Source organism: Astatotilapia calliptera, chromosome 6 (assembly GCF_900246225.1).
Source record: "Astatotilapia calliptera chromosome 6, fAstCal1.2, whole genome shotgun sequence".
Classification (NCBI taxonomy): domain Eukaryota; kingdom Metazoa; phylum Chordata; class Actinopteri; order Cichliformes; family Cichlidae; genus Astatotilapia; species Astatotilapia calliptera.
The window spans coordinates 19,698,082-19,711,757 of NC_039307.1; the positions used below are offsets into that span (position 1 = coordinate 19,698,082).

A 13,676-nucleotide genomic window follows, 5' to 3' on the forward strand; every position below is an offset into this window, starting at 1 on the left:
ACTTAGCTAACATCTGCTGGTGGTGTAGTAAAACTGCAACCCAACAGAGCTAAGCATGTCTTTATTAGCTCACTGTGCTGTAGGTGTTAATGTACCTCGATTTCACCATTTTTTGGGAACCAGGTGTAAAAATTATTTTCCAAATGTAAACTTCTGCAGATGAGTTCTCTGAAACTTACCAGCTTAAACAGACTTGTGATCAATTTTAGATTTTTCTTTTTTTCCAGTTGAAACTTTCCATTTCTCATAATAATTTTATATATATATATAAGTAGAATAGAATAGAATAATCCTTTAATTGTCCCACAAGGGGAAATGTGGTTGTATCAGCAGCAAAAAAACACACATATACAAAAAGAACAGGACACAGAACAGAAAACAAAAAACATAATTTTTACATATTTCCATCATTTATATATAATAAGTATATATAATATATACAAAAACTCATCAAATATATTGATTAATCTGTCTGTTTGTCCAGAGGGCTCGTCCTAAGAGTGATCAGGAAGAGAATGAGTTGATAATGGCTTCTTTGAGAAATCTGTATGAAGCGAGACAGAAGACCCATCAGCACACAGTGCAGAAGGAGAGCAAACAGGTACCTACTGGACACCCCTATGAAATACATATGCACTTCTTTAGCAGAACACACTCTTAAGTCCTACATTTCCTCTCTATTGTCATTATTGCTATGAAAGACTGGTCCTCTAAGGAAAGACAAAATTCCCTTTTTCTGACACACACAAATTGCCGTCATTGCATGCCTCTGAGGACCTCCCTTCCTCTCGCTCACTGTTGCTTTCTGTGTCTTTTCCTGTCTCTATGTGTATGTAGATGTGTGAGGATGTCGCTCCAGCTGTGGAGGCACAGCAGCAGAGTAGCAGCCGGCAGCGACTCGAGGAGTTCAAGAGCCGAGCCAAGCGCTCTCTCACTGAGTCCCTGGAGGGGATCTGGAAGGTAACAGTGCTGTTTCTGTTTTGGTTTGTGTGCAGAAGTATGTTCTGGTATGTGACTATATGCAAATTACATACCTGACCTTTTGGTTTGGTAAGAAGCAAATACAGTTGTTATAATAAATGTCTTTCTCCATGTGTGTGCTTCCCATGTTAATATGTAGGTGTTTAAAAAGTGCAAAACAGTGGGTACCTAACAATTCCCACTCCCACACTCCCAAAGAGTGCTACATTTAGCTTAGCTTTTCCACATGCAAGAAGTGCTGTTATTTTATGTAAATTGAAATAAATCGTGGCTGTACATTGATATTAATTCATAGGTAGGTGTTTGATTTTCAGTTTCAGGCTTTGGATATTTTTTTAAATTAAATGAGGACCTATAAACTATCAGACTAATTGCTTGCCATCCCTCTCACTTAGATAAAAAGCTCAATAGAACACATGAAGATAAGATAAAAAAAGCTTAGGACTTGGAGTGAAAACAAGCACAGCAAATATCTACTGACAAAATGGCTCAGTTTACACATAAAGTGTAGTGAACAGTTCGGGGCTGAAATAAAGCTGAAAGTATAGATTATGCAAACCTGTAATAATATATTTTCATTATTTTATTCATTGTTTTTGCAGTGTAACAGGAAAAAAAGCAGCCCGTTAGGATGAGAGAGTTCATATTTATAATATTTATTTTTAGCAGTTTTTAGTCTTTACATATAGAGTAAAGCACTGAGAAATTGGTTGGGAAGGTTGTGTGTCTTGGTTTGTGATCTTTGCTCACAGGTAAAAACCATGTGTTTAACACACGTGTGTTTGTTAATGGCAGGGAAGCAGCAAGGCCAGAGCTCAAAGGGAGAACAGCGAGGGAAGTGAGAGCAGCTCATCTATTTGTACTGTCAACAGCAGCCAGGATCAGCCCTGTTTAGATGATCCTTTGCCTGCTCATCAGCGATCAACCAGCCCTCTCAGGTAAACGCTCCTATATGCAAAGGCTACCTCATATCTCGGGTTACTCAGTGCTTTAAAGGTGAGAACTTGTTCAAGTCAATATGGGGTGCTGTGTGTACATTAATGAGGAAAAAATGAACTTAAATGATTTTAGCAAAAGGCTGCAATAAAACAAAGAGTGTAAAATGTAAGGCGGTCTGAATACTTTCTGTACCCACTGTATACTCTCTGCTCAGTGGTACATTGGATTAAGTTTAAAATCACATTAAGCTTTCTCTCACTATGTGGTGCATATCATAGACTTAGACTTGTGTAGAAATGATTGCATTCATGAATTTTTATTCCTTTCCTTTTTATTATCTTCAGGTGTCACAACTCAACAGGAGACCTGAAGCACATTGACACTTCTCTGCCGCTGTCACACTCTTCCTCCTCTTTATCCGGGGATGCTCAGCCACAGGGCTTCCGCCGCCGGGCCAGCACTTTCAGCCACCCTGCCACCCCCTCCTCAGCCGAATACTCACCGGAGCACATACTAATTCACCCACCACAGGACCACACTGCAGCTACCAAGCACAAGCTTGTGCGACACTACTCCGTCAGCACGGACACTCCCCACCAGAGCAAGTGAGTAGAGCATGTGAGTGTTTCTGTGTGTGTGTTTACAGATAGACTAGTAGAAATTTTATTTGGATAGTATTTGTTAAATTTTACTTTGTGCTTTCATACAGTTGACTGTAATAATAAGGCAACTTAATGAATATTATAAGATATCAAAACGTAATGAACATATAAAAGAGAAATAGTGCCACTTATTAATAACAGACAAATACAGTATGATTATTTGTGTCTTCAAGATGCGTACAATGTCATGTGTGTAAAGGAACTCGCTGATATGAGAAATTTAGAAAAGGATTGGTTTTAGTATTTTATTTAATTTAGATATTTTTTATAGCTTAAAAAGTTGATGGTTATAGTGATGGTATTTTTACCTTGTGGTCTAACACCCTGTATCGGTTTACCTCAGTTCCCAGAATAAGGGTTGCAAAGCCAGTTTGGAGAGTACGCATCGCTTTGTCACTTTGAGAAAAAGATAATGAAACTATGGTATTTGCAAGTAGTAATGAAGCTGTGTGTGTGTGTTGTCGTTTAATACTGTGGTTCATCAAGTCTATGACAATGAGGAGCAAGCAGTATCATCTTTTTCCAAACGTGTTAAGAGGATTTTTGTCATGTTTGAGTTTTCAGTGACACCAGCATATTTGTGTCAAAAGAAAGTGAAACTTGTACGTGGATTACTGCATCATTCCTCTCCCTGGATGTTGGCTTTACTTGCTCTCTATCTCAGCCTTCTGCAAACCTTTTTCTCTGTTTTCTTTTTTTTTTTTTTAAATCTACATGTTTCTAACATTTTTCAGAGTTTGGTAAAAACATGTTCTAAGTGATTGATATCAAATGCAAATGATTTTACTCATATAGACCATATAGAGATAAAAACACAATATTCTGTAGTTTCATGCTTGACAAAAATCTTGTTTATATGATGCATATGCACTTATAGTCACATGTTTTTCTCCTAACTCTATACCGGTTACTCTGAAACTCTCCTTCTGTTTAAATACATTTGTCATTGCCCATTATATTCTTTACTTCCTCTCATTCTCTCTGCACTCGCACTGACTCTCAGACACGTCCCATGCAACTCTGCTCTTCCTCCTGCCCTTCCTTGTCCTTCGTCCCACTCTTCTCTCCTCCTTCATCCTCCTTCCTCACCTTCTTCTGGAGCCCGGCTCAGTAAAAGAAGGTGAGAATCTGTTTTTTAGTTTAACTAATGTTTTTCTTTGTGTTTTTAAATGCTCTCGTACTAACTTTTCATACCTTCCTGTAGTCTTGTGTTCTGTATTTTTCTGTAGTTCGCCATTCAGACAGAGACATGCTAAATCCATCCCTCATTTATAATCGCTGGGCTGTGTTCAGCTTTTTCCACCTCAGCAGAAAATGTCATCATGCTTTTGGTGATATCGATGGAATTACGTCTGCATGTCTCTGTTAGGATGCGATTCCACGATTGTTCTTTCATTTGTTTTTGCCTTCTGTTTATCGCCACCTGCATCTCAGTCCTCTGGGTGGTCTCCGTGCTCGTCTCCACTCCTCCTCATCTGTCCCTAATTTTCTGAAATTTCCATTTCTGGCCACTGTCCGAGAGAATGATTGCCCTGACCCAAAGAACAGGTACACACACACTCGTACCAAAAGTCAGTGTAAATGTCTGTTAGTAATAGCAAAGTCATAATCTGTACTTAAGATAAGATAAGATAAGATAACCTTTATTAGTCCCACACGTGGGAAATTTGTTTTGTCACAGCAGGAAGTGGACAGTGCAAAAGTTATGAGGCAAAAATTAGAATACAATAAGAATAAATACAGTACACAACTGTACAGAATAGAATAAAATAAAATACTATATACAGTAGAATAAAATAAAATAAATATACAATCAGATAAAAATAGAATACAAATACAAATACTATATACAACTGAGTAAAAATACAACGATGACAGAAAGGATTATTGCACTTAGTATTATTGCATATGTATGGATGTGTGTGCTTGATCAGTTAAAGTCTTTATTATGGAGTCTGACAGCAGTGGGGAGGAAAGACCTGCGAAATCTCTCCGTCCCACACCGTGGGTGCCGCAGTCTCCCACTGAAGGAGCTGCTCAGTGCTGTCACAGTCTGCTGCATGGGGTGGGAGATGTTGTCCATCAGGGATGACAGCTTAGCCGCCGTTCTCCTGTCACTCACCACCTCCACTGGGTCCAGAGGGCATCCTAGAACAGAGCTGGCCCTTCGGATCACCCTGTTCAGTCTCTTCCTGTCCCCAGCAAAGATGCTGCCGCCCCAGCAGACCACGCCATAAAAGATAGCAGAGACCACGCCATAAAAGATAGCAGAAGCCACAACAGAGTCATAGAATTTCTTCAGGAGTGGGCCCTCCACCCCAAACGACCTGAGTCTCCGCAGCAGGTACAGCCTGCTCTGCCCTTTCCTGTAGAGGGCGTCTGAGTTATGAGTCCAGTCCAGTCTATTGTTCAGATGAACACCAAGGTACCTGTAGCTGTCCACAGCCTCAATGTCCATACCTTGGATGTTCAGTGGTTGCAGTGGAGAATGCTTGTGCCTGCGGAAGTCTACCACCAGTTCCTTGGTTTTACTGGCGTTGATCTGGAGGTAGTTCAGCTGGCACCAGTCCACAAAGTCTTGGGTCAGACCTCTGTACTCCTTGTCGTCCCCATCAGTGATGAGGCCGACTATTGCAGAGTCATCAGAGAACTTCTGCAGGAAGCACTGGGTGGAATTGTGGGAGAAGTCTGCAGTGTAGATGGTGAAGAGGAACGGAGCCAGAACCGTTCCCTGTGGGGCCCCCGTACTGCAGACGACCCTGTCCGACACACAGCCCTGAGTCCTCACATACTGTGGTCGGTCGGTGAGGTAGTCCAGGATCCAGGTAGTGAGGTGATGGTCCACTCCAGAGTTCACCAGCTTGTCCTTTAGAACCGAGGGAAGAATGGTGTTGAAGGCACTGGAGAAATCAAAGAACATGATTCTCACAGTGCTTCCAGCGGTCTCCAGGTGAGCGAGGGAACGATGTAGGAGGTGAATGACGGCATCATCCGCTCCAATGCCAGGCTGGTAGGCAAACTGAAGTGGGTCCGGTGATGAGCTTATTAGGCGCCGAAGCTGAGCCAGGACCAACCGCTCCAGGGTCTTCATCAGGTGGGATGTCAGAGCCACCGGCCTGTAGCTGTTGAGGTCCTTGGGGCGTGAAGTCTTTGGCACTGGTACAACACAGGAGGTTTTCCAGAGCTGTGGGACTCTTCCCAACCTCAGGCTCAGGTTGAAGAGGTGCTCCATCACCCCACACAGTTGGTCCGCGCAGGACCTGACGACCCTCGAGCTGATGCCATCTGGGCCCGCTGCCTTCTTGCCATTAATCCTCCTCAGTTCCCTCCTAACCTGGGTGGTTGAGAGAGACAGGCTGGAGCCTTGTGTTGAGTGTGTATTGGATGCTGTTGTTGGGGGTGGGGGGGAGTGAGCAGGGTGAATAGAGGAGGTGTGAAGTGTCTGAGGTGGAACAGCAGCAGTGGGGGTGGGTGAGTCTGCAGCCGATGTTGCAGACTGCCTCATGGCTGAGTCAAATCTGTTGAAGAAATGATTCAGTTCATTTGCCCATCTCACATCCCTCCCAGGCAGAGAGTTCTGCTGTTTGTGGCCCGAGATGGTTCTGAGGCCTCTCCAGACTTCACCAACGTTGTTTTGCTGAAGCTGGTTCTCCATCTTCTGCCTGTAGCTCTCCTTCCCATTCCTTATCAGTCCCCTCAGCTCTCTCTGCACCCTTTTCAACTCCTCTTTGTCTCTGGATTTGAAGGCCCTCCTCTTCTGCTTGAGGACGGTTTTAATTTCTGGGGTAATCCAAGGTTTGTTGTTGGAGAAACACCGTACAGTCCTGGTAGGTACAGTGTTATCCACACAGAAGTTTATATAGTCAGTAATGCATGTAGTAAGGCTGTCGATGTCCTCACCGTGGTCATCACAAATCACCTCCCACACAGTCGACTCAAAACAATCCTTAAGAGCCTCCTCGCTCTCCTCTGACCATCTCTGTACTGTGCGGGTGGCTGGTGGCTCCCTGCGCACTAAGGGCTCATACACAGGGACAAGGTGCACCAGGTTGTGATCAGATCTGCCCAGAGGAGGGAGAGGTGATGAACTGTATGCCTCATCTGCATTGGCATACAGTAAGTCCAGTGTTTTATTGACTCTGGTTGGGCAGGTCACATACTGGGTGAAGGTGGGCAGTGTGGAGTCCAGTGAGGCATGATTGAAGTCCCCTGATATTATGAGAAGGGCTCTCGGTGATTGTGTTTGCAGTCTGCTGACCACAGAGTGGAGAGAGTCACAGGCTGAGTCACAGGCTGCATCCGCTTCTGGTTTCATACAGTCTTTGAAGTGGTTTTGATATGTGTACATGCACATGCATGCATACATGTATGTGTAAAAAGTAAGTTCTATCTATCTATTGACTGTTTATCAGGGCACATCTGTAACTACATCTCTGTATTTGGGTGTTTGTGCTGTCAGTGATGTAGTGGCGCTTTCCACACCAAGTGCAGCTGGTGGGGTCGGGGAAAGCCCTCAGCGCAGCCGCCGCCACTCGTGGAGGCAGCAGATCTTCTTGCGGGTCGCTACTCCTCAGAAAGGCACAGACTCCATCGGTAAGGGACACCCACACACACTTAAAACTTTTGAAATCATGGTTAAAGACATAATTCACTTCATGCTGGACCCCTCATTGTTCTTGAGACTGTAGATAACCCCAACATGCTGTGTTGTCATCATGCTCTAAAAAGCAATTCTTGTGTGAAATTAGTTGTATTCCTGTTTATCTTTGGTATATTAGTCTGTCTAATGGCTAATGTAAATTTTAACTTTGGATCCACTTCTAAGCTGAGAACAGAAAAGCTGACAGCGGCTTGCAAAGCTGAAAGTGAAAACACACTCCATAAAGAGTGTGTGTACATGCTTTTCTTTGCTAAAGCCCAGGTTTCTTAAGCATGACAAATTAGCATGAGGCTAACAAATGCGCTGATGGAGTAGAAAATTATGTGGGTGATCAACTAACAGTATGCTGATTTATATAAACATGACACAGCCACTTCATGTAATGACCAATGCATTCTAGCAATTGCAAATTACCAGGCTGAAAATGAGCAGAACTGATGAGGGAGTGAGTAATGTCTTTACAAAAAGTACTTTTTTTTCCTGCTGTAAATGAAATTGCTGGAGAGGGGTACAAGTGTGTGTTACTAGAGCAAGACTTTTAGCACACTAAAAGTCAAACCTTGTGTGTGTGCACACTGCTGAGTAAAGATAAAGGACAAAGTTTTGTGTAGAAATGACAAAACATATGACAAAAAAAAACAGGGTCAAAGCTTAGGCTTAACATTCTCTGTTCCCAGTTTGCACTCGCATTCTTAACCTCTCCACCTGCCATTTCAGATACACAAACATTCATAGGAGAAACTGTCACAGGAACATGAACATTTGTAGATAAATTGTTTCCTATTAAACCTGACTCAATTGAAGTACCTTGCTTACTGCATACCTTAGTAAATCACGTTATTCAGTTTAATAGTTTTTGCGAGTCTAAACAGGAAGCTCATATGCAAAACTGAGACTGCGCTGCTTCAGTAAGCTGTTACTACACTGTTATTAAATCTGCTCCTGCGGTGCAGACACAAAGCATTTCCACTGTGTGTCACTCTTTCATTTAGTTTTATGCTAAGAACTCTCAGAAGAGTTGAAGGCAGAGATTCATAACTTAAACGTAACTCCCTATCTGTTTATCATAACAGTTTTAATTTCTCATCTCCTCCATTTTGGGGAAGCAGTATACTTTTTATTACTTCTTTATTATTATTATTATTTTTTAACCTACGGAAGTCATGCATTAAACATATATTTATATTATATTTAGTTAATCACAGCTATATTTGTTGTTATGTAGGGCTGTAATGAATTGATTATACTAACAGTTGTTGGCAAAGCCCCAGACCTTTGATATCATCAGTAAATTGATCAGTAAACTGAGCAAATAGTACCCAGAAACCTCTTTCTTGATGTTGAAGTGATACTTTCTAAAATGTAAGGTGAAACTAAGAATTTGTGATATATTCATGTACTTTTTATTTGTTTTGGTTTTGGTTTTTTTACAAATCCAGTATTGGCACTAGATCAGTGGTCCCCAACCTTTTTTGCGCCACAGACTGGTTTTTGTCTGACAATATTTTCAAGGACCGGCCTTTAAGGTGTCGTGAACAAATACAACAAAATAAAACCGATACCAAAAAAAGACGATTCATTCATAACACAAGGGAACAGACCCAGGAAACCGAGTCAACGATAAAAACGATAAAAAAATAATTAAAAAAAACAAACCGCTAAAACCGATAAAAACTCTGAAAACCATAAATTTCATACCCAAGCCTCAACGGTACTAAATGACTCACGGACAGGTACCAGTCTGTGGCCCGGGGATTGGGGACAGCTGCACTAGATGATTATTCTGGTGGAGTGTTAATTTTGTGTTACTGCAGTATAAATTTCTTCACTAATGCTGCTGGTTGATTATTTGAATGCTTGAAAATGAAGATTTGCCTAAAAGCTTGAAAACCTTGAGCAAACAGTTGTAATTGTTGCCTGGGAAATGACAGCTCTTGTCAAATACCGTCAAGGTATGATGGTTACAAGTAGAAAACTGTATAACTTTGGGTAGTGAACAGTTACTTTGACTTCAGATAACTTTGAAATATCAATCACAACATATGTTGACATAAAAATGCCTGTATTTCAGCTTGTGGACATGTCTTAATCATGCTAGTGCTTGCAAGTCTTTGGATTCTGTGTCATAATTATATGTACAGTGCACTCAGGACAGAAGAAGTGTTGACAGTTGAGATAGTTGAGCTTCTCACACTGTAATGCCAGTAAGCACCGAGCAGGAAAGAAGCATGATCCATGTGAGCTGATATAAAACCGTTTTCTCACACAGTGCATTTTATTTACAAAAATAAGTGTTTTCTGTACTTTGTTATGTCAGTGTTCATTTTGTGTTATTGGAAGACTTGGACTAACAGGGTGTACACTGTTTCTTTCAGTAACATGCATGCATGCATTATTATGATTTTATTTTGTTTTTATGTCCACTGACTCCTTGATTCATCAGCTAATTGCTAAATTGCTGCTTTTCAAAAACTCATTGAGAATAACTAGTTTCACTAGTTTCCACTAGCGGTGTCCTACACTCCCATGTTGTTTGGACATGTATGTGCAGCACATAATGTGTTGTTAACTAGAATGCCTGTTGGTTGTTTTGTCTAGATAAATTATTAAAATGTTAACTAAGAGGCCCTCAAGATCTAACCACTGGGGGGTGCCAAAGATCACATTTCCCAATGTTACGCTTTGTGGCTTTAACGGCACATTACAGCTACAAAGATTTCCATACAGTTAAATAATACCTCCCTGGTGCACCTTCAGCAATATTTAAATCCTCACAAAGGTGGTATTCTTCTCAGGAGTAAGTAACATTATGTAGTTTTCCTATTATTATGTTGACTCGTGCACACGCCCAACTGGAGTCTGTTGGGTGGATATTGTATTTCATAAAATCAGATTGGTATGTTGGACTAATGTGGTTGTTTTCTTCACTTTAACACTGAATGTGCAGAGACTGGTGAAGTCTGTCTTTCTGCATGAATTTGCCCTGTAATTGAAGCATGTTAAATGTTTCAGTTAATGAAATGTGCAGCCAAAGTTTACTTTGACGCTCAACTGCAAGCAAGTGAAGGGAAAAACAGGGCTTTTTTTTTTTTTTTTTAACAAGTCAATGTGATGGGCTTTGTGCTGGCTGAATGCAGTGCTAAACTTGTTGGGTGTGTATTTATGTGTGTGCGTAGATGCATGAGGTCATGGGCGTGGTGTGTGTGTGTGTGTGTGTGTGTGTGTTTTGCTGGAAGTGGCAGTGTGTCTCAAGGTCATGTTGACAGTCCATACATAGACAGCGCCAGAGGAAAGCGCCAGCCTTGTTGACCCACTTTGCATGGTGTGTGTGTGTGTGTGTGTGTGTGTGTGTGTGTGTGTGTGTGTGTGTGTGTGTGTGTACTGCAACCTGGTTCTGACCAGGTTGTTTGCACAGGGAGTGGATTGTGCCACTTTGTGCCAGAGTGTGTGTGTGTGTGTTTTTATGTTATTATGAGGAATATGCAGTACCATAGTGTTAGTTGGGGTAAGTAGGCGGGGAATTAATGTCATCAAGTATTGCAGTTTGAAAGTTTGACATTTTTTCACCTAAAGACAAATTGTCACCAGTCTTCTGCTGAAACTGCAGCAGTTGTCTCTCTCTAGTAAGAAACATGAATCTGTTAAGAGAGTTGTGCGCGCGCGTGTGAGTGTCTTAGTGTCTTTCTGTGTGTGTCGTCCATGAGTTTGCTTTGTCTTCACCTCTTTTATAACTGAAGAGCCATAAATTTGTGTGGTGACTCGGCTGGTTTCAGCATGTCTTAGAAACAGATGATCACTCCACAAATATAAGACTCGTTTTACACAAAGCCCGCCATTGTGGTGTGCGTGAGTGTTTTTTGTAGTATTGAAAGGATGACCTTTACATATTTTTTTTTTTTTTTTCCTCAGAAGAGTCTTTGACAAGATAAGCATCAGATTTACATACCTAAGTTAGGCTAAGGTATGTGTGTACGTGTGTATTTTAGTGATCAGGATCAATCGCGATATTCCCGCGAACTGAAAGAGAAGTGCGATCTGGATAGTTGGTATGTCGCTCCTCTAAACAACACAGGGTATTTTGAGGTTTGGGATCCACCCTGTACTTTGAGGTGGAGTCACACAAACGCTTTTTTTTTTTTTTTTTTTTTACTGTCTGTGTGTTGCACCCAACTGTGTCAAATATATCTATGTTTAGCATTTTCTTGTTGTTTTGCATGAGTGTCCGTGAGGTTCACCGAAAGAGAGAGAAAGAAGAGAGAGAGAGGGGTCTGGAAGGCTACTTGAATTTTTTTAGAGACGATGATTTTGTTCCTTTTTATACCAACACGTTTGAAAGTAAGAAGAAGTTGACACTCGCCTCTGTCAGGTATGAACAAAAGTTTTGTTCATACCTGTAAACAAAGTGAAGTGTTGAACAAATGTAAATGAAGTGTAAATGAAATGTAAATTTCTTGCTTATTGTCATTGCTAATGGTGAAAGAATCACAACACATCTAACACACAAACCCAGAACTGTGGGTCTGAATCTAATCGGAAGGCCTGCAGTTCTTAAACGGCGTGTTATCTGCTAGTCCAGATGAAGGAATGTGAATGTGCTGCTCATAAATGTTTTTATTAATAAGCTTCTAACTCCAGAAGATATTTGTGATTGTTTCATTTTAAATTGAAATGACTTGGAGTGTTTATTGCTTTTTTTTTTTTGCTCAACAAAACTGTTTTTAAAGATACATTTCTCAATCTAAATTAAGATCTTTTTTTACATTTGCTACAGTAAACATCTTGTGCAACATAATCTAATGTAAGCTAATATGATAATCTTTTAAATGTCTTTAAGATGGGTCTGATGCCTGTCAGGTTGTGGCCCAGATCGTGGGTGGAGGATCTGGGGACTCGGCGATGAGACCGGTGCCTGAGGAGAAGACGAAGAGAACCAAAGAGGAGCTGAGGGATCTCTGGAAGAAGGCCATCCTGCAGCAGATTCTCCTGCAGAGGATGGAGAGAGAGAACCAGAAGCTACAAGGTGAGCTGGATGAATAAAGGGATTTTTTTTTTTTTTTAAACAGATACACGCAATGAGCCCACACTGACTTTTGAGATTTATTCATATTTACAAGTAACAACTCTTAAAAAATAGCCCTAAACAGAGAAGTTAAAATAAACTTCCCTACAGTGAGACATATAATCAAACTTTGCTATCGCATTTCACAGTGTTGTGGTGTTCAGCCCGTAATCTACACAGCAGCTACTCAAGCATCCTGTTGAGGTGGAGAAAAAACTTCAATGTTTGCCTGAATTTGAGATGTACACATCAAAACGAAATGCACACAAAATAGAAAAACTGGATGAGCCAAATGGTGCTTTATTGCTGTGAAAAAGTGTTTTATTAGCCCTTAACTCTAAAATTTTTGAGGTGTGTTAAATATTACTGCAGTTCTGTCTGAATTCGCTCTGTCTACATGATAACATGCAGGTACTGTTTGTTTCACGTGGCTCATCGGTAGTCATTGACTACACGATGAGTTGGTTTCTCTGGAAGCTAAAAAGTAGGATGAGTCTTTGTTTAAGACACTGGCAACACGCCTTTCCAAATGCATGCTCTTAAAGCTTTGCAAATTGAGTATACACCTACTTTTCTTTATTTAAAATCACAAACCACAAATGATCAAGTTATATAACACGTTATTGCATGTGTGTGCGCGCGCGCGCGCCCAAAAGTGCTTCCTGGTAGGCACATCTATGGGTGTGCCAAGTGCACCACCTTTTTCCTGACCCAGTTGGCTCATATCTACACCCATCTAGCCATGTGTCATACCTCTGCCTCTATTTATGAACCATAAATTGACAAGCACATGGTGCTAGATTAACGAATGAAGGTCAATATTGATGTAAGAAAAAGAAAATACAGTTGGGACCACAGCCTCACAATTCTGCCTCACGCAGACACTCTGATCGCACTACACAAACACACACCAATCCAAACATTGCCAGCGTGTGGCGGCTTTCTTGGCGCTCTGTAGATTTATTGTGTTTTAGTCTCCCACAGCGTGCACTCCACCTTTCTGTCCGTTATTTGTCAGGGTGGAGCCCGACTCCGTATCCTCCATTCTATGAGTTTATCTCTCTCGCTGCCGCCTGGTTTGTGGGTCAACTATGAAAACACGCGCGTGCACGTCCATCCATGTGTGCGTATCTTTGTCAGCTCCAGGGTGGGTTATCCTATCCTGTTGTGTTTTATCAAGGGTGGAGTTTTCCGGCGGCAGTGAAAGAGAAAGAAAAGAAAGTAGGAGACAAGGAGAAGGCTAGACAGAGGAAAGAGAAGGAGCGCTAGCTGGGCTCCTGCCAGTGTGCCACTCCTGAGTGACGAGACACTGCTTGCTCTGAACAGATGATAAGACAGACGGCATGGCCACAGCCTCAGCATCTATTCTTACTAT

General features: G+C 41.5%; 1 protein-coding gene across 6 annotated transcripts in view; it reads left to right on the forward strand.

The window, feature by feature from the left end:
- Positions 1-13,676, forward strand: part of tbc1d1 (TBC1 (tre-2/USP6, BUB2, cdc16) domain family, member 1) — a 53,902-nt gene that overhangs the window by 23,805 nt on the left and 16,421 nt on the right. For 4 of the 6 annotated variants that reach the window (XM_026170923.1, XM_026170922.1, XM_026170924.1 and 1 more), the window contains 8 exons: positions 485-601; positions 838-960; positions 1,777-1,919; positions 2,265-2,525; positions 3,586-3,702; positions 4,017-4,130; positions 7,042-7,175; positions 12,077-12,262. In XM_026170923.1, coding sequence (XP_026026708.1) covers positions 485-601; positions 838-960; positions 1,777-1,919; positions 2,265-2,525; positions 3,586-3,702; positions 4,017-4,130; positions 7,042-7,175; positions 12,077-12,262 — 1,195 coding nt within the window. The remainder of the gene's footprint in view (positions 1-484; positions 602-837; positions 961-1,776; positions 1,920-2,264; positions 2,526-3,585; positions 3,703-4,016; positions 4,131-7,041; positions 7,176-12,076; positions 12,263-13,676) is intronic. The other 2 variants (XM_026170925.1, XM_026170926.1) reach the window with 2 other exon arrangements.